The sequence below is a fragment of the Mirounga leonina genome, unplaced genomic scaffold (genome assembly GCF_011800145.1).
Source record: "Mirounga leonina isolate KUSES-001 unplaced genomic scaffold, KU_Mleo_1.0 Mir_153, whole genome shotgun sequence".
Lineage (NCBI taxonomy): Eukaryota > Metazoa > Chordata > Mammalia > Carnivora > Phocidae > Mirounga > Mirounga leonina.
The window spans coordinates 16,483,200-16,509,287 of NW_023270387.1; the positions used below are offsets into that span (position 1 = coordinate 16,483,200).

The 26,088-nt window shown below is 51.4% G+C and overlaps 1 protein-coding gene across 1 annotated transcript in view; it reads left to right on the plus strand.

Annotated features, from left to right (window-relative positions):
- The window catches only part of GRIK4 (glutamate ionotropic receptor kainate type subunit 4), a 427,067-nt gene that overhangs the window by 310,552 nt on the left and 90,427 nt on the right, over window positions 1–26,088 (plus strand). The window contains exons 9-11 of the mRNA XM_035009151.1: window positions 5,259–5,420; window positions 15,363–15,515; window positions 16,220–16,324. Coding sequence (XP_034865042.1) covers window positions 5,259–5,420; window positions 15,363–15,515; window positions 16,220–16,324 — 420 coding nt within the window. The remainder of the gene's footprint in view (window positions 1–5,258; window positions 5,421–15,362; window positions 15,516–16,219; window positions 16,325–26,088) is intronic.

The following is a 26,088-nucleotide window of genomic DNA, read 5'->3' on the forward strand; positions in this document are numbered from 1 at the left end:
GGAGTTGGGCAATGGAGTGGCCATGTCTCCTGAGGTCAGAGGTGTGGTCTCGGGTAACAGGCTGTTGCAAAGGAGAAATGATGAAGGCCTGACCTGATGGGGTTGGAAAGGGAGGGACAGACTCAAGAGACGTTCAGGGAACATTCGAGAGACAGATTTGACAAAACTGGCAACTGGCTGGAAGTGGAGTTAAAAGATGAAGGAAAATTTGGAGTTTCTAGGTTACGTCACTGGGGTAATAGTAATGCGCTTCCTGGGTAAGGAATACAAGAGAGAAGGGGCTGCCGGGGAGACAGAACATCATAGAATGTCACCTTTGCTACTTCCTGTTTTCATTCAGGCGCCCAGGTCCAAGTGATGTTGGGGTAGGGGTTGGATTGTACCCAGGAGCCCATGATTTATCTTCCCGCTTTTCTCCTTAGAGTTGAGCACCAGAACTGAATCTGGATCATCCAAAGCTCTTGTGCTTTTAGCTCTAGTTGACCGACCTTGTCCCCCGACTCACAGCCTGCCCTTGCTTCTGGCTTGGTGGTTGAGAGCCATGAAGTCTCTGCAGGTGGCTGGTGAGTGGATGCCTGTTGGTGGACCAGGGCACTGGAAATGTCACACCTGCTGGAGAAAGTGAGGGGCGCTCAGCTAGGTTGTACCATTCCTGATGACCTCTCCGTGTTGCTCTCTAGCCCTTAGCCATGAGGCTTTCCTTCTGGGCCTGTTCAAAATGCCCCTCATCCAAGGGTAACCGTCCCCTGAATCCATCTGTGGCTGTGACATGACCTTCAACTGTAGTTATGTAGTTCCCCGCAAATCATTGCACACTCAAAAATGCACACACACACTCACTCACATACATGCATGCATACACATTTAAAAAGGTTCTAATGTGAAAGCCAAGTGATAAGAAAACAAGCTGTCAGGAATTTGTTTTTCAAAATACAATAACGCAACCTCCAAAGGATAGCCGGGGTGGTGCAAATTTTACTCATGTTCTTACACCTTCTGTAGGATGAAGACTGCAGACTAGTGGTAAGAGTTAGACACACTGGGGACCCCAGGGTCCTCAGCTGACAAGAAATGTCTTCAGTCAACAGTCCTCAGCCAGCATTTACCAGACAGCTGCCGAGTATCAGGCACTCTGCTGGGTGCAGCATGGGGTTCAAAGACAAGGCAGACATTGTTGTTCTCTGGGAACATATGGGCCTTTGGAAAGAAAGGCCACACACGTGAGAGGGTAAGGGCGGCACAGGGGCTGTTATGAATTCATGCAGACTTGGAATAATGGAAGATTCGGTCTTGGTCTGCTCTGCTGCTCGGCTTTACCAGGCAGCCCCCAGCTCTGTTCTTCACCATGGTTCCCCTGGTGTCACAGCAATGGACAGGGTACTGAACAATGGCACCGTTTAGGGGTTACCCATGGGCCTGGCAGGAAGGGAGCTGTTAGGAGTGGGGACCCTTAGGATTTCCCTTCCTGAACCATTTGTTAAGAAGAGAATGAAGGCCCCACCCCACCCCTTTAAGAACCTGTTCAGCCCCATGGCTTCCAGCTTCTTCTCTCATTTCAAGTAAGGTTGCAGCCAGCCAGCCTATGTGGTTGGGGGAGCGCAGGGGTCCGAGTGAGCCAGGTGTGCATTCTTAGAGCTTGTGGTGGGCGGCAGGAACCAGATGGCTTTTAATCCCCTCCAATCCTGAAATTTATTTATTTTATGAAATATCCCTCTCAGCAAAATGTTTCTGCCACTTGATTTGGGGGTTATAATCCATGTTTCCTCGAATGTGTTTAGAGTAGCATTTCCCAGGGCTCCTGGGTGGCTCAGTCAGTTAAGCGTCCGACTCTTGATTTCGGCTCAGGTTATGATCTCAGGGTCATGAGACCCACCCTGCATCCTCCATGCTGGGCGTGGAGCCTGCTTGAGAGTCTCTCTCCCCCTCTGCCCCTCCCCGCCCCCACTCGCACGCACACAGCCTCTCTCTCTCCCTCTATCTCTCTCTCCCCACCCCCCTCAAAAAAAAGAGTAGCATTTCCCAGTGTATGTTTTGTAGAACACTACTGTGAGACCCTCATAGGTTTTGGGAGAAAGAAGTGTTCCATGGTAATACATTTACCATGTATTGGTAGGTTCTGGGTTGAACAAAATTTTAATAAAGCTGCTTTCCTGCAGGACTTCTTTAAACCTTTAACATTGCTAGTATGTGTTATAAATCTAGAAGAGGCAGATACAAATAATACACAGTGTGTTCTCACCTTAACGGGGAACCTGTTTCTGTGAAATTTCTATTAACATCCTGGAAAAGCTAGTGTCCCAAGGAACACATTTTGGGAAACACTGGCTTAGAAGATGTTCATCATGTAGAAACCAGCAGTGGTCAGCTGTTCCCCATTATTCATTTAGAAATCAACCTTCACCAGCAGCAAGACAATCCAAGTTTAGACATAAAGAGGCACTTCCTACCTGAGAGGGCACTCGAGGAGTAGAGTCTAGAGTGTCCCGGGAAATTATGATAACAGAACACACCACCCCCCTTCTTGTCCTTTTGCAAGCTCTCCCATGAGTCATTATAAATAGAATGAATTATCAAGGAAGCTCCTGGATCTTTTTATCTTAGGGGGGCCTTTGAAAAAGGATATAATTGAGGGATAAGAAGGTAGGAATTAAAAGCAAGAAGACAGATGGGCTGACTTCTGGAAGGGCTGTCTCTAAGTGTCTGTAATTAACTCATTCAGTCTTCCTCTGCCCAGAGCACAGAGTTGAAGGTAACACATTCCCGGAACTGACGTGGAGGGCTGGCATGTGCCTGAGATCTCAGGGTCGTATTTCGGTCACTGTCATACGTCGAGGGCTTCCATGTGCCAAATACCATGCAAAGCCTTTTGTGTGCATTTTCCGTGTTCCTTCAGCCTGTCAGGTTGCTGTCATGATGGCTCCCATTTTACAGAATGAGGATCTGAAGCCCAGAGAGGTTAAAGACCTTCCCTAAGGGCATACGTCCAGTACAGTGTGGAACCTGGATTTGAACCCCAACGCCCTTATTCACTATATGCACCTACAGCCACGGGGAGTCTGTAGACATCTCAGACATCAGGGCTCCCTTGAGATGGGCCTCCTTCCATCAACCTGTGTGGGGGAAAGGGCAGAGGGGAGGGGTGATGATGGGCCACATTGACAAGGAAGCCAAGGGAGAGGGGAGATCTTCCAGCTGGTGAGGCCCCTCGGTTGCCTGACAGCAGCCTGGCTCTGTGCCCCTGCCACCTCCCCCGCCCCTTGCCAGATGCATCTCTTCTTACTAGGCATCTGCCCCTTGTGCTGCTGGTGGCCCACAGCACATAGGCAGGTGTCCTGTTAAAGAGCCCAGAGATAATACCAGTTTATGAATCAATACGTTCCCTGGCACGTCTGTGTTCCCCTAATGGGAATGTGGCAGGATCCGAAATACACTTAATCCTCATCTGACTCCACACTGTCAGGGGTTGGAGGCTCCCAAGGAACCTTTGTAATTCCAGTCTGCAAGCTGCAGTTAATCAGGCTGGACTCTGGGCAGGGGAGCTGAGGTCTGCGGCCTCAGGCCTTGGCAGTCACTACACAGAAGTGAGGATACAGGGGACAGGCCAGGGCCCCGGAGGAGCTAATCTTAAGAAAAGGAGTCTGCCTGAATGGAAGCAGTGCTTCTGCCCAGCCAGATAATAAGCCCGGGGCACCTGCCATCTGTTCTATCAGGCTGAGCGGCTTTTGGGTTCGTCCTGGGCTCTGTAACCACCGTGCCCCCACGGGGTGTGGAGCTGTGTGTGGGGTACTCGGAATGAACGCGTGATGGATGTGACTTCAGGGTGTGAAGATGACCTGACCTGCATTGGAAGCCATTCTTCCAGGAGCAGGATTGGTGAGCTGAATAAATGGACCCCCTCTGCCTGGTTTCCTTGCATAGAGCCAGGGAGGGCCTGCACGCTTGAGCTCAGCCCTGCCGGAGGAGGGTGATTCTTCTCCCTTGGGCGCTGACTAGCCTCGGTGGGACTCATGCCTGCAGGCTTTAGCTTGCTGAGAGAACGGCTGACTCCAGCCAGGGCCCCGGAAGAGGGGCGTGGGTCCTGGGAGAATCCGATTGAGCCTCTAAATGTCACTACCCTGGATGGGGTCTCTCTGACTCCCCCATCTAAAGTTGCAGCACCCCCCCCCCCCACACACACACTGTGTACCAGTGCTCCCATAGATGGCTGAAACTCTGTTTTTGTGTGTGTGCGCTTATAGTCGGCCTCCACCATTAACCCACAGCCTCCTTGAAAGCAGGACATGTGTCTCTCTTGTTCATATCTTTTGTGCCTGGGTCTGGCTCATGATAAGCACTTAAATATCTGTTAAATGAATGGGAAAATATAATAATAAGTGAAGGCACAACTCTTTGTGCAGACCTTCAGGCTGAGATTCTTCGAAAGCAAATTTGGCTTTGTCACTCCTCTGCCGACAGTCCCCTCGGATCCCATCCTCTACAGGATCAAGTGCAGGCTGCCTAGCCCGCCAGCCAGGCTGCTGAGCTCTGGCCCCTGCTGACCTCCCCAACCTCATCTCTCACCGTTCCCTCACCTCCTGCATCCCATGTGCTCACCCAGCAACTCCCACCTGTTGCTGCGTACGTGACCTTGGGACCCGCTGAAAAGGTAGACGCCTGGCCCTCAGCTCAGGTGATTCAGATTCAGTTGGTGCTGGGTGGGGCCTAGGAATTGTCACTTTTTTTTTTTTTTAAAGCTACCTCGGAGATTTCTAATGGCGGGTACTCTGGGGACCACACTTCGAGGAGCGATGCCCTGTCCGAGTACACGGCAGGCAGCTGGTTGAGAGGGCCACACTTGCTCACCTCTGTGCCTTTGGATCACGGCCGCCGTGGTGACTTCTTTCTGGAGTCACCTTTGTCCATCCTCATCTGCCACCCAGAGGACGCCTCTGCCTCCTTCAAGGCTCAGCTCAAAGGGTCACACCTTCTGTGGACACAGTCCTGCTTCCCAGGCACATTAGACTTTCCCTCTCTCTGTGCCGTGCACGTTACACATACCCCTTTCTTAGAGATCATTCTGCTTATTTCTCTTTTCCTCCTCCATTCCCCCAACACCGTGAGCTCTCAGAAGAGCAACCCGTGGTTCTCTCTGGACCCTGAGTACCTAGCAGAGTGCCTGCCAGCAAGTGTTCATGGGACTAGACGGAGAGCCCCGGACATGCTCCATCCCCACGCCTCCGCCCTTGCTAACCCTGTTCTCTGATTCATGGATCTTTTAGGAGTTCTCGCTCCAGAGAATGGACAGCCTTGTGGATGACCGTGTCAACATCCTGGGATTTTCCATCTTCAACCAGTCGCATGCTTTCTTCCAAGAGTTTGCGCAGAGCCTCAACCAGTCGTGGCAAGAGAACTGTGACCACGTGCCCTTCACGGGGCCTGCGGTAAGTACCCGCCGGAGCCCTCCCTGCGCCCCTTCGCCTCCATGCACACGCACCCTCCTGGAGTCTAGCCCTGTTGGGCCCCCGCTCAAAGAGAAGTGTGTACCGGTGCTGGGAAGTGGTTATAAGGGAGAAGGTTTGGGGAGGAGTGAGCTGGAAACAGCAAGCCTCTTGGAGGTCCGCAGGGAGAGCCCTGTGCAGAGGGAGGGATCTGTCATTTATTGATGTCCTCATGTCCATCCGTCTCCTACAGCCAGACTCCCGATCACGCTGTTGCTGAGAACTGCCTGAGTTTAGGATCCAACAGTCCTCCTCTTGGAAGGCACTTATAGCTCATCCGCTTCCTCGTTTTTCAGGATAAGAAACTGAAGCCCAGCCTGGGAATGGGGCTGAGCATGGGGACGTGGAGGTCTTGTTCAAAGGCAAATGCCAAGCCTTTTGCAGGGTGACACTAGATTCTAAGATTTCCTGACTCCTGGTCCAGGGCTGTCTCCATCACGCTGGGCCACTGCCCTGAGTAGGAGCTCATGCAGAGAGGCTTTCTTTGTGCCCTCACCCACGTTCTTCCTCTTTGTACTTCCTTCCCCTGCTGTGTGTGTGGTGGAAGCAAAGTTTTCCCTGGCATGCTGCCCTGGGTTTGATGTCCTTACTCTGTGGGGCAGGTCAGGTATGTGGGCTCGTGTCCGTCTGTTAAAAGGCAAGTTCTCAGGAGACGGGGATTGCCTGGCTTTCTAGGTCCTGTCCCAGCCATGTTACATTTAAGCAGCTCACGTGATGCTCCCATAACTTTTCTGAGGTCTGCTATCAGTATCTTCACTTTGCAGATGATGACACAGAGGCCCAGAAAGGTTGAGTAAACAGCCCGGGGTCACACAGCTAGTAAGCAGAGGAACTAGCTTCAGAACCCAGTTCAAAGTTTTACCTGCTATGCCCTTTTCCCCTTTCTGGGAGCATCATTGTGTTGCCACTGCAAATTGGCCTGGCCAAGTGAAAGCAGTTAGTGGGTATTCATCAAACGAATGAGTGAATCAGTGAGGAAGGCAGAGTAGTGAGCTAGAGATAGAAGGAACTGGAAAAGAAGTAGTCCTGAGAGGTGGCAGTGGAACCGGGCACCCTCCTGGAATGGGACCTTCCCTGGAGGCTTCTAAAATAGGAGCAAGACCTGTCTTTGATACATGTCCGGGGGCGAGGATGTTTCTGGACATCTGCACAAATGGACACCTGTTAGTGGTTGGCCAAGGCGGTCATCCAGCAGTGGGCTTCCTGAAGGAGGGGGCATGGATAGAGTGCCCGTCCAGCAAGCTGTGTACCTCCATGATTGCGTGGCCTGGCGGAAATCCTAGGAAGGAAGGAGTAACGAAGGGGTCAGAGCTGATGCAGAGCTCAGGGAGCTGTGATCAGGGAGTCAGGGAGGAGAAGACCCTTGAGAACTGAGTTTCAGGAAAGGTTTAAGGAGCACATCCCAACAAGGTATTTTAGACCTGAAAGAGGTGAGAGTCCACAGGAAGGACCTGGCAGGGGTGAGACATCTGAAGGAAAGCGGTTCTCACCACTAGTAGATGGGTCAGGGACAGTGAGGGACATGCTCAGGCACAGCATCACGGTAGGCCTGGACTTGTCCCTCCCAGCCGGATGCAGGCCTGGCCCCCTGGTTTCCCAGCGGGTCTTGCTGCCTTGGCTCCCGTATTCTAATGAGGTGCTGGCAGACTGGGAAGGCCCGCAGCATAATACCAGGAAAGGAAACAAAGCCTGCTGCCTGCTCTCCAACCCAGACTGCTCCACATTTGGCACCTAGCCTGGGTGAAATAAAAGGTCCCTGTGCCATATTTCTAGTTGCTCTCAGAGGAGCAAGCCCTTCCATTAGTGCTCACGCTGACCACAAGCAGGCAGATGAGAAGCCCTCCCAGGACCCCATGGGAGGGCTTGCAAGGACCTGACGTGCAGGCCAGTCAGTGCCTTTCATGGGACTCTGGGGCCAGCCGTGGTCACACGCACGAGAGAGCAATAGCCTCGGAGACCTAGGACCTGGATTCAAATACCAGCCTTGCCATGTTCTCGCTCTGTGATCTTCGGTAGTTACGTAACTCTTCTGAGCCTCAGATTCTTTATCTGTCATTTGGGGCTGATTCTGCTTGACCACCTTAGGAGATTTTTGTGAAGATAAAATGGAATATAATTCTACCTTCAAATCACAGTTATTCATCGAATGAGCTAATTTAACATGCTATATGGCAGACACAGGGATAGGCATTTACTAATGTATCGGGTAGCTTTTGCTGTATAAATGCTGGGTAACAACCAACCCCCAAATGTCACTAGCATGTGACACTAAGCGTCTGTGTAGCTCATGCCTCTGAGCTTCAATCAGCTAATCTGGGGGGTGAGGGAGGATTAGCTACGGATTCCTAATCTAGCTGGGGGTCAGCTCATCTGAGCAGTTCACCCCGTGAATCTGGGCTGGGGCAGCTCTGGCTCCACGTGCCTCTCATCCTTCCCCTGGCCCAGCAGGCAGGCCAGCGTGGCATATTCTCACGGTGATGGCAGGACAGTGACGAAGCAAGTAGGAACATACCAGACTTTTAGTGCTAATTTTCCAGAACGGGCACACGGCAACTGCCGACTCATGTTGTTGGCCAAAGAATGGCACACAGACAAATTCCAAGTCGGGGAATGAGGAAACAGGCTCTACTCTTTTAGAGAAGAAAAGTAAGGAGTCACATGGCAAAAGGCCTGAGTCCAGGGCAGAATGAAGGATGGGGACCCATCCCGTAGCCCATCCTGGTGAAGAAGAGCCAAAGCCTCTACCTTGCAGGGTTCATGATGTGGGAAGTAAGATCTGCCTCCACCTCTAGGAAAATGGTCCCATGTGGGATCCTGTCCTGTGGAAGCAGAGCGAAGCCCCTTAGTTCTGCCTGGAATGATCAGGGAAGGCTTCCCAGAGGAGGGGGAAGTGAAGACCTCACGGCTGCTCAGTTAGTGTGCGGGACGCTGTGCAGGGTGTGAAGGCATCCAGGGTGGAGCTGGGGCCGCATGTCTGGTCACACGGAAGCAGCCCTCCTGACCTCATTTTTGTCCTTCCCAATCCAGTCCTGGACCTCCCAAAGCCTCAGCATCCTATGTTCCCCAAGAATGTTGGGGAACGTTCAGGGAGTGGGGGGTTCTCTGGAGGCTCCCTCTGTGTTGGGGGTGGAGAACAAGAGTACAAGCCTACTTCAGAGGGGTGGCGTGAGGAGATTAAGGGTGAGCCTGAGACCTAGCCCTGGTCCCCGGGAGGGGACGGTCAGTCTTGGGTCCCAGATTGTGGCGCTTCCTCAGTCAGCTTTCTGTTGGCCAAGCCCTGTTGTTTTCTTGCCAGCAAAATAGGGACGTGTGTTCTTTCTAGCTCAGGAGCCCGGGGTGTTCATTCCATTTGTTTCATCTGTGCACAGAGCTGAGGAATACTGGAGCACTTCCCACGAAATTATCCCACCTCGACCCCCTTTTTCCGCCTCATGGCATCCTAATAGCAGATGAGAATGGTCACACACCCCTTGTTTGGTAAATGGGGAAACTGAGGCACAGACGAGGGAGATTAGAGCCCAAGACTGCCTCTCGGTGCCAAGAACCTTGTAGCCACCGTCTCTGTACCTCCGAGGAGGAAGGGGAGGTGTTACAGAAACTCCTCACCTGGAGGAATAAGGAAAGAAAGCTCACAGCTTCAAACAGCAACAAATCCTTCTCGAGGCTTCTCACTTAGCAACTGCCTTTTGAAAAGCAGTGCCTCTTCCTGTCTCTTTGGGGGTTGAAATTCCCAGCACAAACAGCCCAGCCCTTTCATTTGATGGGGAGCTGGAAGGCGAGAAATAATCAGTTCCAGGAAAGCCCAGGCCGGTCTGTCTCCCCATCCAGCTTTCTCAAAAGGCTGCAGCCAACTCCTCTGCAACGACCTGCTCTCTCCTGCCTCCAGGGCCCTCTTCTCTCCACAACGTCCCCCCACCCCCGTTCCCCTGTGCCCTGTCTCTCTGTCTCAGGTCCAGTCTCTCTTCCTTCTCGTGTCTTCTCCCCGGCCTCTTCCCTTCCCCTCTTCTCCTCCCCCAGTCACCCTCTCCTCTCCCCTTTCCCCTTCCTCCCCTACACTCCATTTGCCTTCTGCACCCTTGGCATCTCGCTTGTCCGTTTCTCTTCCTCCTGGATTGTGTGCCTCCCCGCCCCTGTGTGCCCCAGGGGGCTGCTGGAAAGGGGGCTGCTCTGAGGACACAGAGAGGGAGCATCTGAGCTGAGGGGTTAGGAACCTCAAGAGAGAGCTGAGCACCGCCACCCAGGCCCGGGCTGCACCGCCAGGTGGCTGACAGCACGCAGTTCCCCTGCTTCCCGCCTGCCGCTAGGCGAGCCGTGGATAGAGACACATACCCACTATTTCACATGCCGTTCCCATTAATCACACTGCAAAGAACAAAAATCGTAGAAAATCGTTAAAATTACAGATGGCTAGGTTAAGTAATTAGAATTTAGACTAAAACAGATGTTTGTAATTAAGTGTTTATTTCATTGAATAAAACCCAGATTATATGGACTATTCGATGAGATTTTAATGGCTCCTGTCCTGGTCTGATTTTGGGGGGCAGAGTTTAAGCTACAGAGGTTCAGAGACAAATGGGCATCCAAGAGAATGGGAATCCAGTGATCTGGGCAGGGGAGCTGCCGGGGGTGTGGAGGATGAGGGTTACAGGTGTGTGTTTGGAAGATATGCTTATTTTTCCTTCAGGGGAGGGGACGGAAACTCAGCCTCTGTTCCCTGAGTCAGATTGATTCATCTTAATTTATACAGAGTCTTTCGTTCCCCTAAACAATTTACAAACAGCTCAAAAGAAAATAACAATGAAGAACCAAATGAAAATATAAAAACAAGGGAATTGAGAGTCCCTTGCCAAGCAACATTTTGGTGCCAAGAAAGAGGAGAGGATTTTAAACAAAGATTGAGCCATTTGGGGGATTTAATATTTAGAAGATCAGGGACAGGGGAAGCGGAGACAAGACGAGAGAGGCGTGCGCACAGATGGGGCACGGAAGCCACAGAAAGACAGAGGTGGGTGGTGAAGGGAAGGGCGATGGGTTAGGATAGGAGGCGGGAAGGTGGGGGGACGGAGGGGACTCTCCAGCCGGACTAGAGACATGGACGGAGCGCTGCCCCAGAGCCGCTTTCCCCCAGCTGCAATCCCAAGTGCTTGCCAGAGCTAACTTAGTAAATAATAACAGAGAGCAAAAGCAAATAGGAGAGCAGCAGATTGCTTTGGGATGGAGATCTGCAGTGAGCTGAACAGTTGACGAGGCAGAGATTACAGGCTCTCCCGCCAGAGGAGAAATTGGCTGAGATTGGCATCTGGGGGCAGATAAGCAGGAGGAGCGCAGGATGGGCAGCAGAGGCTCAGAGAGGCAGTTGGAGGATCCAGGTGAGAGGCCCGGGTGCGTTGTCAGGAGCCTGCGAGACAGGGGTTATGTGTGGAGGATCCTGGGGCTGATGACGTTCAGGGTTTAGGAGGTTTCAGCTCAGATGGGCCCAGACTGAGCCACAGAGAGGACCCATGAAGCCCAGAGCGCACTGGGGACCGCCACCATGTCACCTCTCTGAAGGCAATATGCAGATGGAGAGGAGACAGGAGCCCTGAGGCTGCCCCCCTTCCCCACCCACCCCTGCCCCCAGCATCCCTCTCCAGGCTATAATTCCTAGAAGTGCTGGAAGAATCTGGAAGGTCCCAGAGCACAAGATGCCAAAAGAACACCGCAAAGAGGCACACGCCACTCCCCCGGCATCCGGACCATTTGCTAATAAGGGAACATCAGCCAAGAAAACCGCATCTCAGATGAGTGGGAACAACAACAAGCATGTGGGAGGGTGTGAGAAATGGCGTGGTGAGCTGTGTCTGCCAGTCTGCGGAGACTGGGGTCTCTCGAGGCCCGGCACATAGCCTCCTGAGAAGAAGGGCCTGTAGAGGGGGATGAGGAGGCCCAGGCCTCTCTGAGCGCCTGAGGCAACCGTGCCCTGGGAGGAAGGGGGTCCCTCGGGCCTTCGTATTGGTTAAGGTGCATTCAGCTCCCAACAATGGAAACCTGGTATTAAACTGCCTTATGGAGAAAAAGGAAGCGTGTGACCTTGTGTCATGGCAAGTTGAGAGGGAAGGCAGACTCTGGACTCATGTCTTCAGAAACCCAGTTTCCTTCTATTCCTCTCTGTCCCCCTTGGTGTCAAGTCCACCCCTGGGCCGGAGCCAGGCCGGCTGCCGCAGGCCCAGGCATCATGTCCTGACATGGTAGTGCCGAGATGAGGAGGAAGGACTGCCTCTCTCAGAGACAGGAAGCTTTTCTGAGACGTGACCCCTCCCCCCTGGTCTCAGTTCGTGTCTCGCTGGTCAGAATCAGGCCACTGATTGGTCACATATTGGTGGGGGGATGGGAGGACTCTTGGACCACTCCGGATCCCTGGAGAGCTGGGGCTGGATTAGCCACCCCGATGGCTGCTTGGGGGATGGAGGATACTTGAACAAAATGGGGGTTCTGTTGGGGAGGAAGAAGGGGAGAATGGGTGCTAGGTAGGCAACTCATGGTCCCCTCCCACTGTCCCCTCTGTCCTGCTCTGTCCTGTTCTAACAACATTTCCAAGTGGCTCTTCACTGAGAGGCTAACATGAGGACAACCAGTCGGACCAAGGGGCAAAGTGGGTGATGGCCAAACCCAGGACAAGAGAGAGGCCTGCCCACTCCCCTTCCCTGCCCCCAGCTCTGCCCCAAGAGTCTCATGCTCCTGTCTGCTGTTGAGAAGGTGACCACGTCTAGAAGATTGCCCATGTTGTCCCGGGAGGCTGGGCATGGGGATAAATCTGACAGAATAATGACTCACTGCCAGCTTCTCGAGAGGATGGAAGGACAATGTTTCAGACACAGAAGGAAACCAGACTGGAGAAAGGGTCCTGGGACTCCAGTCCTGGCCCTGCCTCTGTCCTGCTTGGTGACTTTGGGCAGGATGTGAATTCTTCGAGCCTCAGTTTTGTCATTGGTAAAATAAGAGAGCTGGACTCTTTGATTTCTAGGATCCTTCCTAGTCTAACAGGCCAAGATTTTGAGACTCTCTGAATGGACAGATTAGCTGGGAGGCAAAGGAGAGAGTGGGACAGAAATTAGTTTACCATATCATTTAAATAGCCAAACAGAAGGATCTAGGGGCCAATGTCAGCAGCGGTAACCAATGCCCCCCCTCCTCGGGTCAATGTTTATCTAAGCTGGAAAGGGAGAGTCTGTAGCTTTGATCATTTCCATATGTCCTTTTGGCAAGGAAATGTGAGAGGTCCATTAATAAAGGAGCCACATGTACTCAGGGGGAAATGAATTATGTGCAAAGGACAAGGACAGTTGTGGGCTCGCTGAGAAGCATCGAGTGCCTTGCAGGTGAGCCTGGAATCAATGAAGAAGGAGCTGAGCTGCAGAGGGGAAGGCGGTGGGGAGGAGAGAGCAGAAGGTGATGGGCGGGAGGGACCTGAGGGAGGTGGCTGGTCAAGCATGGCTCAGCCCAACTGCAGAGCTTTCTCCTGGTCCTGATCACTCCGTTTAGTGCCCCTACCTGCTTGGTCTTTAGGCCACAGGGCACTTCAGGGCCAGGGGACAGAAAGGAGAGGTGATGGAGCTGAGCGGGATGAAGGCCCAGCCCAGGCACAGGGAACACAGGGGCTCCTGCCTATATGGATGTCTTGGAGGAGAACAGGAGAGGTTGAGGTCTCCAGTGCTGCCACATCGTAGGAGCTGAATAAATGTAGGAAGAAGGAAAAGAAGCAGGTGGAAGGAAGAAAAGAAGGAGCAAGAGAGGGATTGAGAGAGGGGAAGAAGGAGGAAGAAGGAATACACGGGCCAGGCAGTTTTGCAATGCAAGTGAACGTGGATTGGGGCAGGGAAACTCTCTTGGGCTGTTCTCCCCTATAATTGCCTTTTAGAAAGATGATCCAAAGTCAGCAAACCCCCCCCCCCCCCCCCCCCGCCAAGTCGCTGTCACAGGACTCCTTGTCCAACAGGCAGCTGAGCTGCAGAGGGAATAAGTCACTCTTCCCAGCCTGTTTCCTGCCTTGAGCTCCTTGTTCTTGTGACTCTCCGTAGACTTCATTCAGCCAGCACCTGCTTCCCGAGCTGACACCTGCCCTCACCCAGGGGGTGCACAGTTTGCAGAGCACATTACAAACCTGCGAGCCAGGGAGGCTGCCTCTCATTTACGGGAAACCATTGTTCTCTCCAAGGTTCCACAGCTCCAGATCACTTAGCACATGCGTGAGGGCTGGGATCCAAACTCTGGGTTTAGTCCTCCCGGTTTTGAGCTCTTTCTCCTGCACCACCTGCCTCAAGATGCCTCCACTCTGTCTTGAGAGCTTGAAAAAAATCCCAGAGGTCAGGAGATGGCCTCCCTGCCTCCCTCCTTGGAGGGGTCAGTCTCCTAGGGCCTGGCCAAGGAGGAGGAGGTTATAAGAAGTGACAGACCCCAATGTCACTCTTCCCATGGGGCCTCCCCTCAGGGGTCCTGTATGGTTTGTCCCTATTGTCATTTACACTCAGTCGGTTTTTCTTGTCGGGGACTGTATGTGCACAGCCTGGTGTTTTTGCCTCCTTAGATGGCACACTCCTCAAGGGCAGGCAGCTTCTGTTTTTCTGCCCCTACCCAAAGCTGCTAACCTCAAGTCAACTCATTGGGCAGTGCTCCGGCTGAGCCTCGGTGGGCAGATTTCACCCAAAACTTAATTCAATTCTGGAAATATGTCTTGGGGGAGCCTACGACATGCCGGGTCCCAGTGCTAGGGGCTGTGCGGAATATAGAGATGAAGGCCCTGTGTGTTCCTGCCCTAAGAGCTTGCAGTTGAATAGGGAGATGAAGATACGAACAAGCTTCACTGGCTTCTTCCCTGGGCTCTGACTCCCTCCGCAGACCTGCCTACAATGCTGATTTGTTGCTTCTTCCCCTCCCACGCACCCCCAAGTGTGCCCCACACTTTCCACCCCTTTGTGTGGGCAGTGCTACTTCTGGAGTGCCTTTCCCCTGTCCCCAGCTGCTCCCCCTCCCAGATCCAATGACGTTTCTACCAAAATCCTTCAGTGCTCTGTTCCAACACTATGTCCTCCAAGAAACGTTTTCTTGATCAGCCAACAGGATCTTCCTCTTTGGACCCCGCCAACCTTTTTGTGTCCACTCACTCAGTTTCCCGTTACCCTTATTTGGGTCCTGTCTCCCGTACACCCTCTCCTTTCCACTGTAATCTATTGCGGGAATCTTCTGCAGCCTTAGAAAAGCTGGAGAAATAGGAACGGATGCGCTAATTGTAGCAGGAAGCAGGAAGCCCGCCTTCATCGTAGGGCTTTGCGTTTACCATGTGCTTCGTAAGTACCCATCACACTGAGTAGTACAAAGTAGTAGACCGATAGTAGGTATATCCAGGAAGACGCAATATCCTGGGGTCTTCTAGGAGTAGAGGACCTTCAGTTGAGCATCGTAGACTGGGCAAATCCGAACGTAGCGTCCAGGTTCCTTCCTTCCTTCCTTCCTCCCGGGATAGGCAGCCTCATCCCCTTCTTAGGGATTTCTGACAGCAATGGGAGTTGCTACCTCCCTGGAGCAAAGAGAGAAGAGGATATCCTTGAAATCAGTTAGGGCTCAAAGGGACACCTGGATGGTCCAATAGCAGAGAAGTCTTTGCCACCACTGTCTGCCTCGGGCAAGCACTTGAACCCTTAGGTGAAGCGGAGCTGGCCCAGAGCCAGGCGGTGGGCCCCAGGCAACAAAGAAGTGCCCTTATTTCTTCTTTGTTTCTCTTTTCTCTCGTCCCCCCTCCCTTCTTTCCTTCCACCTTTCCCTTCCCTTCCCCTCCCCCTTCACACCCATCCCTCCATCTCCCTGGGCCTCCTGTCGCTCCCCGCCCGCCCGCCGTCCGCCCTCTCCCAGCTGTCCTCGGCCCTGCTGTTTGACGCTGTCTATGCTGTGGTCACTGCGGTGCAGGAGCTCAACCGGAGCCAGGAGATCGGCGTGAAGCCTCTGTCCTGCGGCTCGGCCCAGATCTGGCAGCATGGCACCAGCCTCATGAACTACCTGCGCATGGTGAGGGGCGGCTGGGGCCTCGCAGGGAGGGGGTGGGATGCTCTGTTCGCGGCCCTGTGCCCGCAGGCCTCCTCGGGATATCACAGTCACAGATAAAACAGCCATCTGCGGTGACCCCATTCCGTGCACTCTGGGTCACAGTTGTTCCCTGATCCCCAACGCCCCGCTGAGGAGGTATGGTTTGGAGCTGGCTTTCCCAGCCATGTCTCCAGCCGTGTCCCCTCTGGTGGGGTGGACGTGGATCTCTAGCCCACGAAGAAGACATCTCCTTCAGAGAAGCCTGGTGCAGAGTAGCTTCGGTTTTGCATTTAGAGTCAGGTCTTCCTGACTTCCTGCAGACCCGAAGGTGGGTGAGCAGCTGCCCAAAGAGGATAGATTCTATTAACAGCCAACGGCCTGGAGGAGGGACACTGGAGAATTGGAGTTCAGGCTGCCATCTTGGTATTGTGTCGGTTTATGCAGCGGCTATGTGGTCATGGGGTGTGGGGCATCCTCCTCCTCCTCCAGCCCCAGCCAAGTCTGAATTCATTCCAGGAACATCGCATTTGTAGTCACGAGATCCTGTGGCTGAGAGACAGGCAGGAGAATGGACCCTGATGGCCTGCTTTCTCTTGGGCATCCTTAAATAGCCCATGTGTGGAATTCTTGGAGCCAAGTAGAACACGGGGCCCATTTGGTGCTGTAACTCACTCTCTCTTGGACAGGTAGAATTGGAAGGTCTCACCGGCCACATTGAATTCAACAGCAAAGGCCAGAGGTCCAACTATGCCTTGAAAATCTTACAGTTCACCAGGAATGGTTTTCGGCAGGTAAGTCTGGCTCTGCCGCCATGATAGTACATCCTTCCTCATTGTTCCTTTCTGTGTCCCCAGCCCTCCCATCCCATTTCTCCTTGGCACGCAGGATGGCCCCTGCTCTCAGTTATCCCCAGGAACTACAGGCTGCTTCCTGTGCACGGCTCCTCGCATCACTGGCCTCCCCCCCTTCCTGCCACTGAATTCGCTAGCGTGGGTTAGGGAGGGCAGAATACCAAGAGGGAGGCCTTCACCTTCTGTAGGGACAGGGGGGCAAGAGGGTATCACGTAAGGAAGGAATTCCCAGGCCATGCCCACTGTTTTGGATTACTCTGCTCCCTGACTTTAGCCCTAACCCTGGAATCAGTGTCAGACTCCGGAGAGCACGTGGAGAAGGAACCAACTGGGTCCCTTCGGCATTGGAGGGGACGGCCAGCTCCCTCCTGCTGGCTCTTTCCTGACTGATCCACGCCCGCCTCATGCCGGTCACAGCCCTCCCCTCCTGTCTGCTATCTGTCTTCTTCCGTCAGCTCCGAATGGCTCCATCCTCTGAAGCTCCTTTTCAACCCCCCCCCCCCCCCCCCCCCCCCTGCCTGCTTTTCCTCCACGAGCTTATTCTCCCTCTGTCCGGTCCTCTCACATCAGTGGGACAGGGATTCTGACAGCCACTCCAGGGGCCTCCTTGAAGTTCTCCCAACCTCCCCGTCGACCGGATAATCAACCCCCTATTCTTAGGCCAGGCTTTCTGCAGCCTTAGAAAAGCTGGAGAAATAGGAACTGATGTGTTAATTATAGCAGGAAGCAGACACACTGGAGGGCTCCCGGCTGTCAGAGTAGCTGAGCAAGGGAGTATGCCTGTGAAGGGGCTACAGTCACCTTTCCCAGAGATTATGCAGATTCTTCGTCCTCTTCCTCCTCCTCTTCCCCTTCCTTTCCTCCTCCCCCATCATCATCATCGTCATCATCATCATCCTCATCCTCATCACAGAGCATCTTGGCATTTCTTAAGCTCTTACCACCGGCCATAAACCATATTGGTGTGTCATATGTCTTTTCTCATTTAACCTTACAGGCTAGGTGCTTTCAATTTATTTTTATTTTAATTGTTTGTCACCTGCGCATAGAGACAGTCTTCTTCCTTTCCAATCTGGATGCCATCTATTTCCTTTTCTTGCCTGGTTCAGTGGCTAGAACATCACGGTTCAATATCGATAAGCTGTTTCTGATCTTAGGGGGAACGCACTCAGCCTTTCACCGTTAAATGTGCACCTAATAACCGTAGGTGTTCTGTAGATGTTCTTTTTTTTTTTTTTTTTTTTTTAAAGATTTTATTTATTTATTCATGAGAGACACAGAGAGAGAGGCAGAGGGAGAAGCAGGCTCCCAAGGAGCAGAGAGCCCGATGTGGGACTCGATCCCAGGACTCTGGGATCATGACCTGAGCCGAAGGCAGACGCTTAACCATCTGAGCCACCCAGGCGCCCTCTGTAGATGTTCTTTATCGAGTTGAGGGCATTCCCTTCTCTTTCTAACTTCCTGAAAGTTTTTGCCATGAAATGGGTGTTAAATTTTGTCAAGTGCCTTGTCTGGGTCAACAGATAGAATCATGTTATTTTTCTTCTTTAGCTTGATCATATGGCGGATTACATTAATTGATTTTCAAATGTTTAACCAGCCTCACACACCTGGAATAAATCCCACTTAGACACAGTGTATAATTTTTAGGCATTGTTGGATTTGGTTTGCTAACATTTTACTGAGGATTTAGCGTCTACGTTCTGAGTGATTACTGGTCTGCAGTGGGCTTGGAGGGTTTTTTGCTTTATTTTTTTACTCCCTTTGTCTGCTTTAGGTATCAGGGTAATACTGGCCTTACAAAATGAATTGGGAAATGTTCCTTTCTCTTCTGTGTTCTGGAAAGAGTTGTATACAAGTGCTGTTAATTCTTCTCTAAATGTTTGGTGAAACACCCCAGGGAAGCCATCCAGGCCTGGAGATTTCTTTTTCAGGAATCTTTAAATTACAAAATCAATTTCTGAAATGGTTATAGGACTATTCAGGTTATTTGTTTCATCTTAGTTAGGGTTTATTCATCTTAGTTGGTAGTCGGTGATAGGTACTTTTTATTAATCCCTATTTTGTAAGCGAGGAAATGAACACTCATGGAGGTGGCCAGACCTGGCCCTGAACAGTTAGTGATGGCAACTGGTTTTGAACCCAGACATCTCTGACCCTGAAGCCCACGTTCTTAACCGTTATGACAGACAAATCATGCATCAAAATCACCTTGGTAATTTGTTCAAAAAGCAGATTTTTAGACTCTACCCTACAAGGGTCCCATTGGGTAGACCTCAGATAGGACCCAGGAACTGATATGGCCACCGAGGGCTCTGGGGGATCCCAGTGAATATGCTAGGCCACCCTTCTTGGAAAACAACAAGGTAAAAGGAGAGAGTCCAGGGTTAGGTAGATAGCCAGAAACACTGGGCTAGAGTATCACTGAATGGTCATCTCATTTATCTAACCAGTAGATTAGCATTTGCTCAGTATGAGTATGAGTTCTGGCTTCCCCAACTACACATTTATGCAGAAGAAGCAAGTCGTTATGAGTGTGGATTTGACCCTAGAGGGTCAGCACACCTACCTTTTTCTGTACAATTTTTCCTAGTAGCTATTACATTTCCACTCTTGGATCTAGAAACAGAACTGCTTCCTTCTGTCAGGCACTGTGCTGGGCTCGGAAGAAACCAAGCTGCAGAAGGCACAGTCCCTGCCCTGAAAGAGCTCATAGTCTGGTGACACGGGAAAATAATAAGTGCAATTTGGGGGTTATGAAGCTGAGATCATGCCCTCGGGCTCCTAATTCCCTGAACAAATGAAGCCTCCAGCCTGTAGGGAAATTGCCAGCCTGACTTCTGTGAGCACAGGTTTTAAAAAAATGGGCAAAATGTCAGCTTTTCTGGGGGCCATATTGTAGTATGGGACAAACAGTAGGCAAGCAAATCCATATATAATTCAGTGTCAGTAGTGATAAGTGCTATAGGAAAAATAAAAAAGGGTAGGGAAATGTGAAGTGTGTGGGGGTAATCATGGTGGGGAAGCAGTAGTTAGGAGAACATAATGCTCAAACCAAGCCCCAGACTTACTCCACAGAAGGCCCAGTCCCAGGCTCTGAATATCTCTGCATTGAACCTCAGGCCTGCATTCGGAGTGCTCCCCGGAAAGAGCCCCCTTCCAGCCCCCTTCCGTCAGGCAACCTCGGGTGGCAGAGTTGGCTGGTGGCCCTGACCCCACCCTCTGCTTGAATGACAGCTGATTAGGCTCAAAGTACCTCTTCCCCTTTTAACGCTGCTTCTCCAGCAGCTATGTCTCAGGTTGGGAAGAAACAGCATCACCAGCCCCTAGCTCAGCTCAGCCCAGCCCAGCCCAGCCCAGCCCAGCCCAGCAGGAGATTCTGCTTGGGGGCATCCTAAACAGCAGCTACTGGTCCTTCTCCCTGGCAGCACACAGGGTTGGGGTAAGTAAGGCATCTCAAACCTAGATGTGCACAGGAATGACCCAGGGTACTTGCTGTAATTGTACATTCCCAGGCCCCACAGCTATAAATTCTGAGTCAGCAAAACGGGGTGCCTTCCAGGAATCTGCCTATTCTTGGCTAGCACCCAGATAAACGATTACAGTGCGGCAGGGGGGCGGGGGGCACAGGCTATGTTTTGACAAATAGTGCCCTCTGTGCATAGAATTTCCTCTTAACCTCCCCACAGCCCACCCCCATCTTTTTGAGCCAAGGAGTCCATCAAAGAGGATGGTGTTTTTGACCTTCAGCTACCCTAAGGGACACACATTTTTCTAAGTTTTTATTTTAATACCGACTTGTTAACATACAGTATAATACTAGTTTCAGGGGTCCAATATAGTGATTCAACACTTCCATACATCGCCTGGTGCTCATCACAAGTGCGCTCCTTAATCCCCATCACCTGTTTCCCCCCTCCCCCCACTCCCTTCCCCTCTGGTCACCATCAGTTTGTTCTCTGTAGTTAAGAGTCTGTTTCTTGGTTTGCCCCTCTCTCTCTTTTTTCCCTTTGCTTGTTTGTGTTGTTTCTTAAATCCCACATGTGCATGAAATCATATGGTATTTGTGTTTCTCTGACTGACTGATTTCACTAAGCATATACTCTCTAGATCCATCCTGTTATTGCAAATGGCAAGCTTTCATTCTTTTTTATGGCTGGATAATATTCCATTGTATATATACCCCACATCTTCTTTATCCATTCATCAGTGGATGGACACTTGGGCTCCTTCCATAAGTTGGTTATTGTAAATAATGCTGCTATAAACATCAGGGTGCATGTATCCCTTTGAATTAATGTTTTTCTATCCTTTGGGTAAATACCCAATTGGATTGTAGGGTAGCTCTATTTTTAACTTTTTGAGGAAGCTCCATACTGGTTTCCAGAGTGGCTGCACCAGCTTGCATTCCCACCAACAGTGTAAGAGGGTTTCCGTTTCTCCAGGGACACACATTCTTGATTGGATTTATAAAGTGGATTGCGATAATCCTCTTTATTACCCATTTTTCTTCAACAGATCTGGTGACTGTCCTGCAACTTTCCTGTCTCGCTCAGGCTCTGTGAATACCGGTGAATACCGTGCAAGGTGTATCGTGGGCACAGACGTAGCTCTGCAGCCCTGGTCCCCAGGTCCCATCTCAATCACCAGCCCAATCTTTGCCTCTGTATGTTTCCCCTGATTATTACAGGATGAAGAAATGGTTTGGGGAGTGATAATTAATTGGGCTTCTTTTTCAGGGTGGGAGGAAAGTCAGTATCTCTGCTCCAATAGTCTTCCAATGCCATCCAAGGTGGTGCTGGCAGGGGAAGGGGGAGTGACCAGGAATAGAGGAAATAACATCTCTTGAGTACCTATTGTGAATCAGGCACCACATGTGCACTTTGCACAGATCCCGTCTGACCTGGGGGACTGCCCTTGAAGGTGGATAAACTCCCACATCACACATAAGGAAACTGACGCTCAAGGAAGATAAGGAACTTGACCCAAGTTCACTATTAGCAAGGACTTTGGGCCCGGCTAAAATTCACGCTCAGGCTTGCTGTTGGACCTTCTGCTCTTGGTTTTTGCTCACTTTCCTGGAATCCCTAAGCTCCCAAATCAAAACACTTTACCCAGGTCTGTCGCTTTGCTGTCACCTGCTCCCAGGGACCTGCTGGGCTGGGCTTTCCTTAGTAATGGTGTCTTCTCATTTGGATTTGGTTTTGTTCTTTCTCTGCCTGTCTGGGCGAGCAGCTATTAAGAACGGGTTTTGATTACTTAGAAAGCACCACACAGGGACCCAGTGGGTTGTAATTGGTAAAATGTCTGAACCAAATGCTGTATTCCCGGCTGGTGGCTGATTAAGGGATTATTACCATTTTAAAAATAGTCTTTCAGGATTCAGGGTTATTTTTTACCATTTAAAAAATTACTATTTTGATTCTGTTTGGAGAGGGTTTTCCATCTTGGAATTCTGTGGAACTCCCACTGGAGACTGTTTGGAGGGAAATGTTCCCTAGAGTGTCCCGTAAGTGACATTTCTGAACCTGAACCGTCTCCCAGTTGCTTATTTATGGGCCTAGAAGTCAATGGTATTGCTTCTGGGTTCCCTAAGTCCATCCTCTAGTTCCGCCTATGTGAGCTCTCCCTTCTCCATCCCATATTCTTTCACTTCCCAGAAGATGTCCTGGATTGCATTGGAATAGTATAATCTCCCTTCTTCACTTGGGATAAATCAGATTTGAAAGAGACAAGGGAGACGAAAGAAGCACGGCCTTAAAGGGCCCTTAATTTCCTTCATTTAACTTAGTCTAAAGATCAGAGATTCTGAGCAGCCCCCAAGTGACTTTGTTAGGGCTGTAATAGAATGAGCACACCTTTCATCTGAGGATCGGAAATGGCTTAACGGGCTCTAATTAAGCCTTCGGGAGAAGGAAGGCTGAGGCATGGGGGTCTGACATCCCTAGCTAAAGACGCAGATCTCACATTTCCTATTGGATCACTGTGCATCACAATGGGGGTACTTCAGTTTTCTTCCTCTGTGTGAAGATGGTAACCCCTCAACTTTTGGCCTTGTTAAACCCAAGGATTAATGAAACTAGATTTACATGGCACTCTCTTTTGCTTGCCTGTGGTTAGGTAGAATGCTGGATCTCTGACATAATAATAATAGCTCTCCTCCATGATGCCCCATGCTGAGTGTTGTACATAGATATTTAAAATTTCTCATTTTGTATCAGCTATACATAAAGGCTACTCCCTCCATCTTGCAAGTAAAGAAACTGAGGCAGAGAGAGATAAAGTAATGTGTCCACGTCCACACAGCTACTAAGTTCCAGACTTAACTGAGTCCAGGTTGGGCTATCTTCAAAGTCTGTGGTCTTTCCACTCTGCAGCTTGGCCCCAGAATGTGTTAGGGGAGACCTCCAAGGCCTCTAGTCTAATCTTCCATCCCAGTGCAAGAATGCTTTCCATGCTGTCCCTGAGAGAAGCAGTCACCCAGCCTCTCCTCGAGCTGCCCTGGGCTGGGGAGTTCGCTCCCTCCCAAAGGACACATTCCCAGGTCTTCCAGGCAGAGGGTCAAAATCTGCCTCTTAATTCTGCCCTCCGAAGCAGCTAGAATGGCCCACTTTGTGTTTTTTTTTACCAACTCTTCAAATATTTGAAAATAGTTTGATTCTCTTCATTCATTCACTTCTTCCTGAAATTTAGCATAACACTGTTTGAGCACCTTCTCTGTGTCCAGGGCTGGGAATGCGAGATACATGAGTCATGGTCCCTTCGAGAGCTCATAATCCTTGGGGAAAGGCAAAAACTGTAGTCAACAATTACCATGGTGACCCTCTGATATATTTCCTTCCAAAAATAACAGCCCATAGCTGTTCCCAATGCAATATGGCCTCCAAATCTCACACTATTGATGCTTTTGGGTTTGTTTAGGTCTCTATTAAAGCATGAAGCCCAAATTGAGGACCACATTCCAGATGGGGTGAAGTGGGATAGAGATAAGAACACCACCCGCACAAACACTAAATTTCCACTCCCTGCATTAGCTTGCTTACTGGAATTAGCCTTCGAATCTTTGATTCATTCAGAACTCCGGACCTTGGGGTCAATTAATTTGTTCCAGTTGCCCCCTCCCCACCCCCCAAAATACTCGGGGTTATTTTCACATGAACTTTTCATAGAAACTATGCTTGAGCCACCCCTTCCTTGGACCACTTATGTACTTAAGTCTGTTCCTATGGAGATGGAGAGAAATGCAGATCTGGCCAAGAGTGGGCGAGGAAAAAGCCTTGAGAACTGATGGCCATGTTTCGTTTTCCAAAGCTGATATAAACTCAGCTTTTCAAGGGGCTGGTTCTCTGGAATGACTTGAGTGTAGTTCTAACGAGGCAGGGGGATGAGCCAGATGGCTTTCGTGAGTCACCCTCGCCAACCAAGAACTCAGGGGTCCCATGTCCTCCAGAAGATTCAGGGAATCCAGCTCCAACTTCCTGAGTTCCTGCCGGGCCCACCAGTTGCTGGGAGGACAGGCTGCCTCTCTCGAATTTCCTCGCCTGCCACCTTCCCCGACAAGCCCCCACACAGCAGGCACGCCTGCCCCCACCTCCAGACCCTTTTTCCCGCTTCAAAAGCAAACAAACGAAGAGCAACAGAAAACCCTAGAAAGACCCTGTCCCATGAGAGTCTGCGCCACCATTGCCTGCAGGTGGCATTGGGGGGCGCAGTGAGGAGGGGGTCTCCCCTCCATGGGGAGGCTCTGCCCGGCATCTGTGCCCTTTCGCCCAGCCCCTCCCGTCATGAGCCTCTGTGACAGCGCGGGTCCCAGGTCCCATCCGTGCTAACGGCAACAGCCATTAAGGCTCAGACAGGTTGCCAGCTGCTCTGAGAGTGTCCTGATTGCTACTGTCTATAATACATTTTCAATTTGAGGAAGGAGTTTACCATAAATATGCAGATCCTTTGAAGCTGCCTTTGCGGAGCCTGGCTCGGAGCGCTGAGCGGGGGGTTGGATTGCTGGAAATCCGCAGCCTCGAGTGCCAGCTCCCTGGCTGGGGGACGGAGCTGATAGGAGTGGGCCGGCCGGGGAGGCTGCTCGGCAGGCCATTCCCCACGAGCCAGCGAGCCAGGGAGCACTTTGCCTTTGATGAGGAAATTCTGGGACAGCAGTTCTTGGGGAGAGGATGGGGGCTGCTTTGAGGGTTACTGAGAAGTCACTTGCGTCTTCCTTTTAATTAAGAAGCCGGGAGAAGGGGAATGGGCATGAGGTTTGAAATAGCTGATGTCTCCTAGAACGGCGTGAATTCTTAGAGCCAGAGGAGACCCGAAGGGTCATCGGGCCTAGCTCTCCCTCCGGAGAATGCGGATGGGCGTGTGTCACTCCAGGGCTTGAGACCCCTCGGGGGCCCCATTTGCTCCCAGAGTGAAATGGCAGCTCCCCAGCAAGGCCGTCACAGGCTGGGCCCTGCTTCCTCTGAGCATCCTCTGGTGTCACGCGGCTCAGACACTCTGCCTCTCCTGTAGGTTCGCTGACCCTCATCCTTGAGTACAGACACAGCCCTCCCCTGCCGAGAGTGGGCCTCAGCGCAGGCCTGGAGAAAGGGATGCACCAGCAAACGAGGGACTCGTGTGTGTGCAGAGCCAGGCGCCGGGGCCTGGGCAGTATGCAGGGAACATGCTGGACGGACCATTCCAGCCCTGAGGAGCTCATGTCCAGCAGGGCCGCCAAAGCCCTGGGGGCCTAGGAGTTTGTCATGAGAGCTCTCTAAAACTACTGTTCCCCAGTTTGTTCAAAGTGTTCCTATGACAAGCCTCTCCATTGGCAACTAGAATTTGAAGCTGTGAAATGGGAGACCCCTCAAATCATGGTACACGTCTTTCCCTTCTCCCAGAGCACCACCCTCTCTAGTGAATTAAAGGGCTCTTCCGTCCCTCCTCCTGGGAGGGCATCTGGCTTTCCTGGCCACCCCCAGATGACACACAGCCAAGGGGCAGATGAGCTGGCTTTGGAAGGGTGTGACCTGAAGGACCCTCTCTCCTCCTGTCTCCCCAGCCCACATGCATCTGGTTCTTTCTCCCAAAGCACTGGCACTTCCTGCTTATCAGCTTTGATGGGAAATTCACTGACTGCAGAAGCTTATTCACACATCAGCCAGCAAACAAATTAGAGCTACTTAAATTTTCAAACGGGGGGCTGCTTTTGGGCAGAGGAGCGGGGTTGCAAAGTGCTGCATTTTAAATATATTTCTTGTAATATGCCCCATCACGCATCCTGAGCCCAGCCTGGGGAAGTTTGCCAGTACAAAGTGACTCTTCTCCGTGCCTCTTCAGCCAGCTCATGCCTGGGAGAGCTAGAAGAGGCTGAGCTGCTAATTTGGTCTCATGAAGCAGCCCGCGTCCTCAGCTCTGCTGAGAGGTGGGCACGCCACAGACCAGAGGTGTGGACAGTTGAGGGCAGGCAGGTCGGGTGGCGGGGGGAGCCCAGGGAGGTGGGGGGGAGCCATGTGCAGGGATCCTAGCATTTTTTTCCTCCGTGCCCCTCCCTCCGGTAAAATAGGGCTGATGGTCCTAATGATACCAGCTTCATGGACTTTATAAAATTATTGTGAGAACAAAACAAAAGGCTGTTTGTAGATGTGCTTGGAGGATTCTGCTGTACTGTGCAGAATTGAGTCCTGTCCTCTCTCTCCTGGGGATGTCTGTGTATATATTTCTCTGTC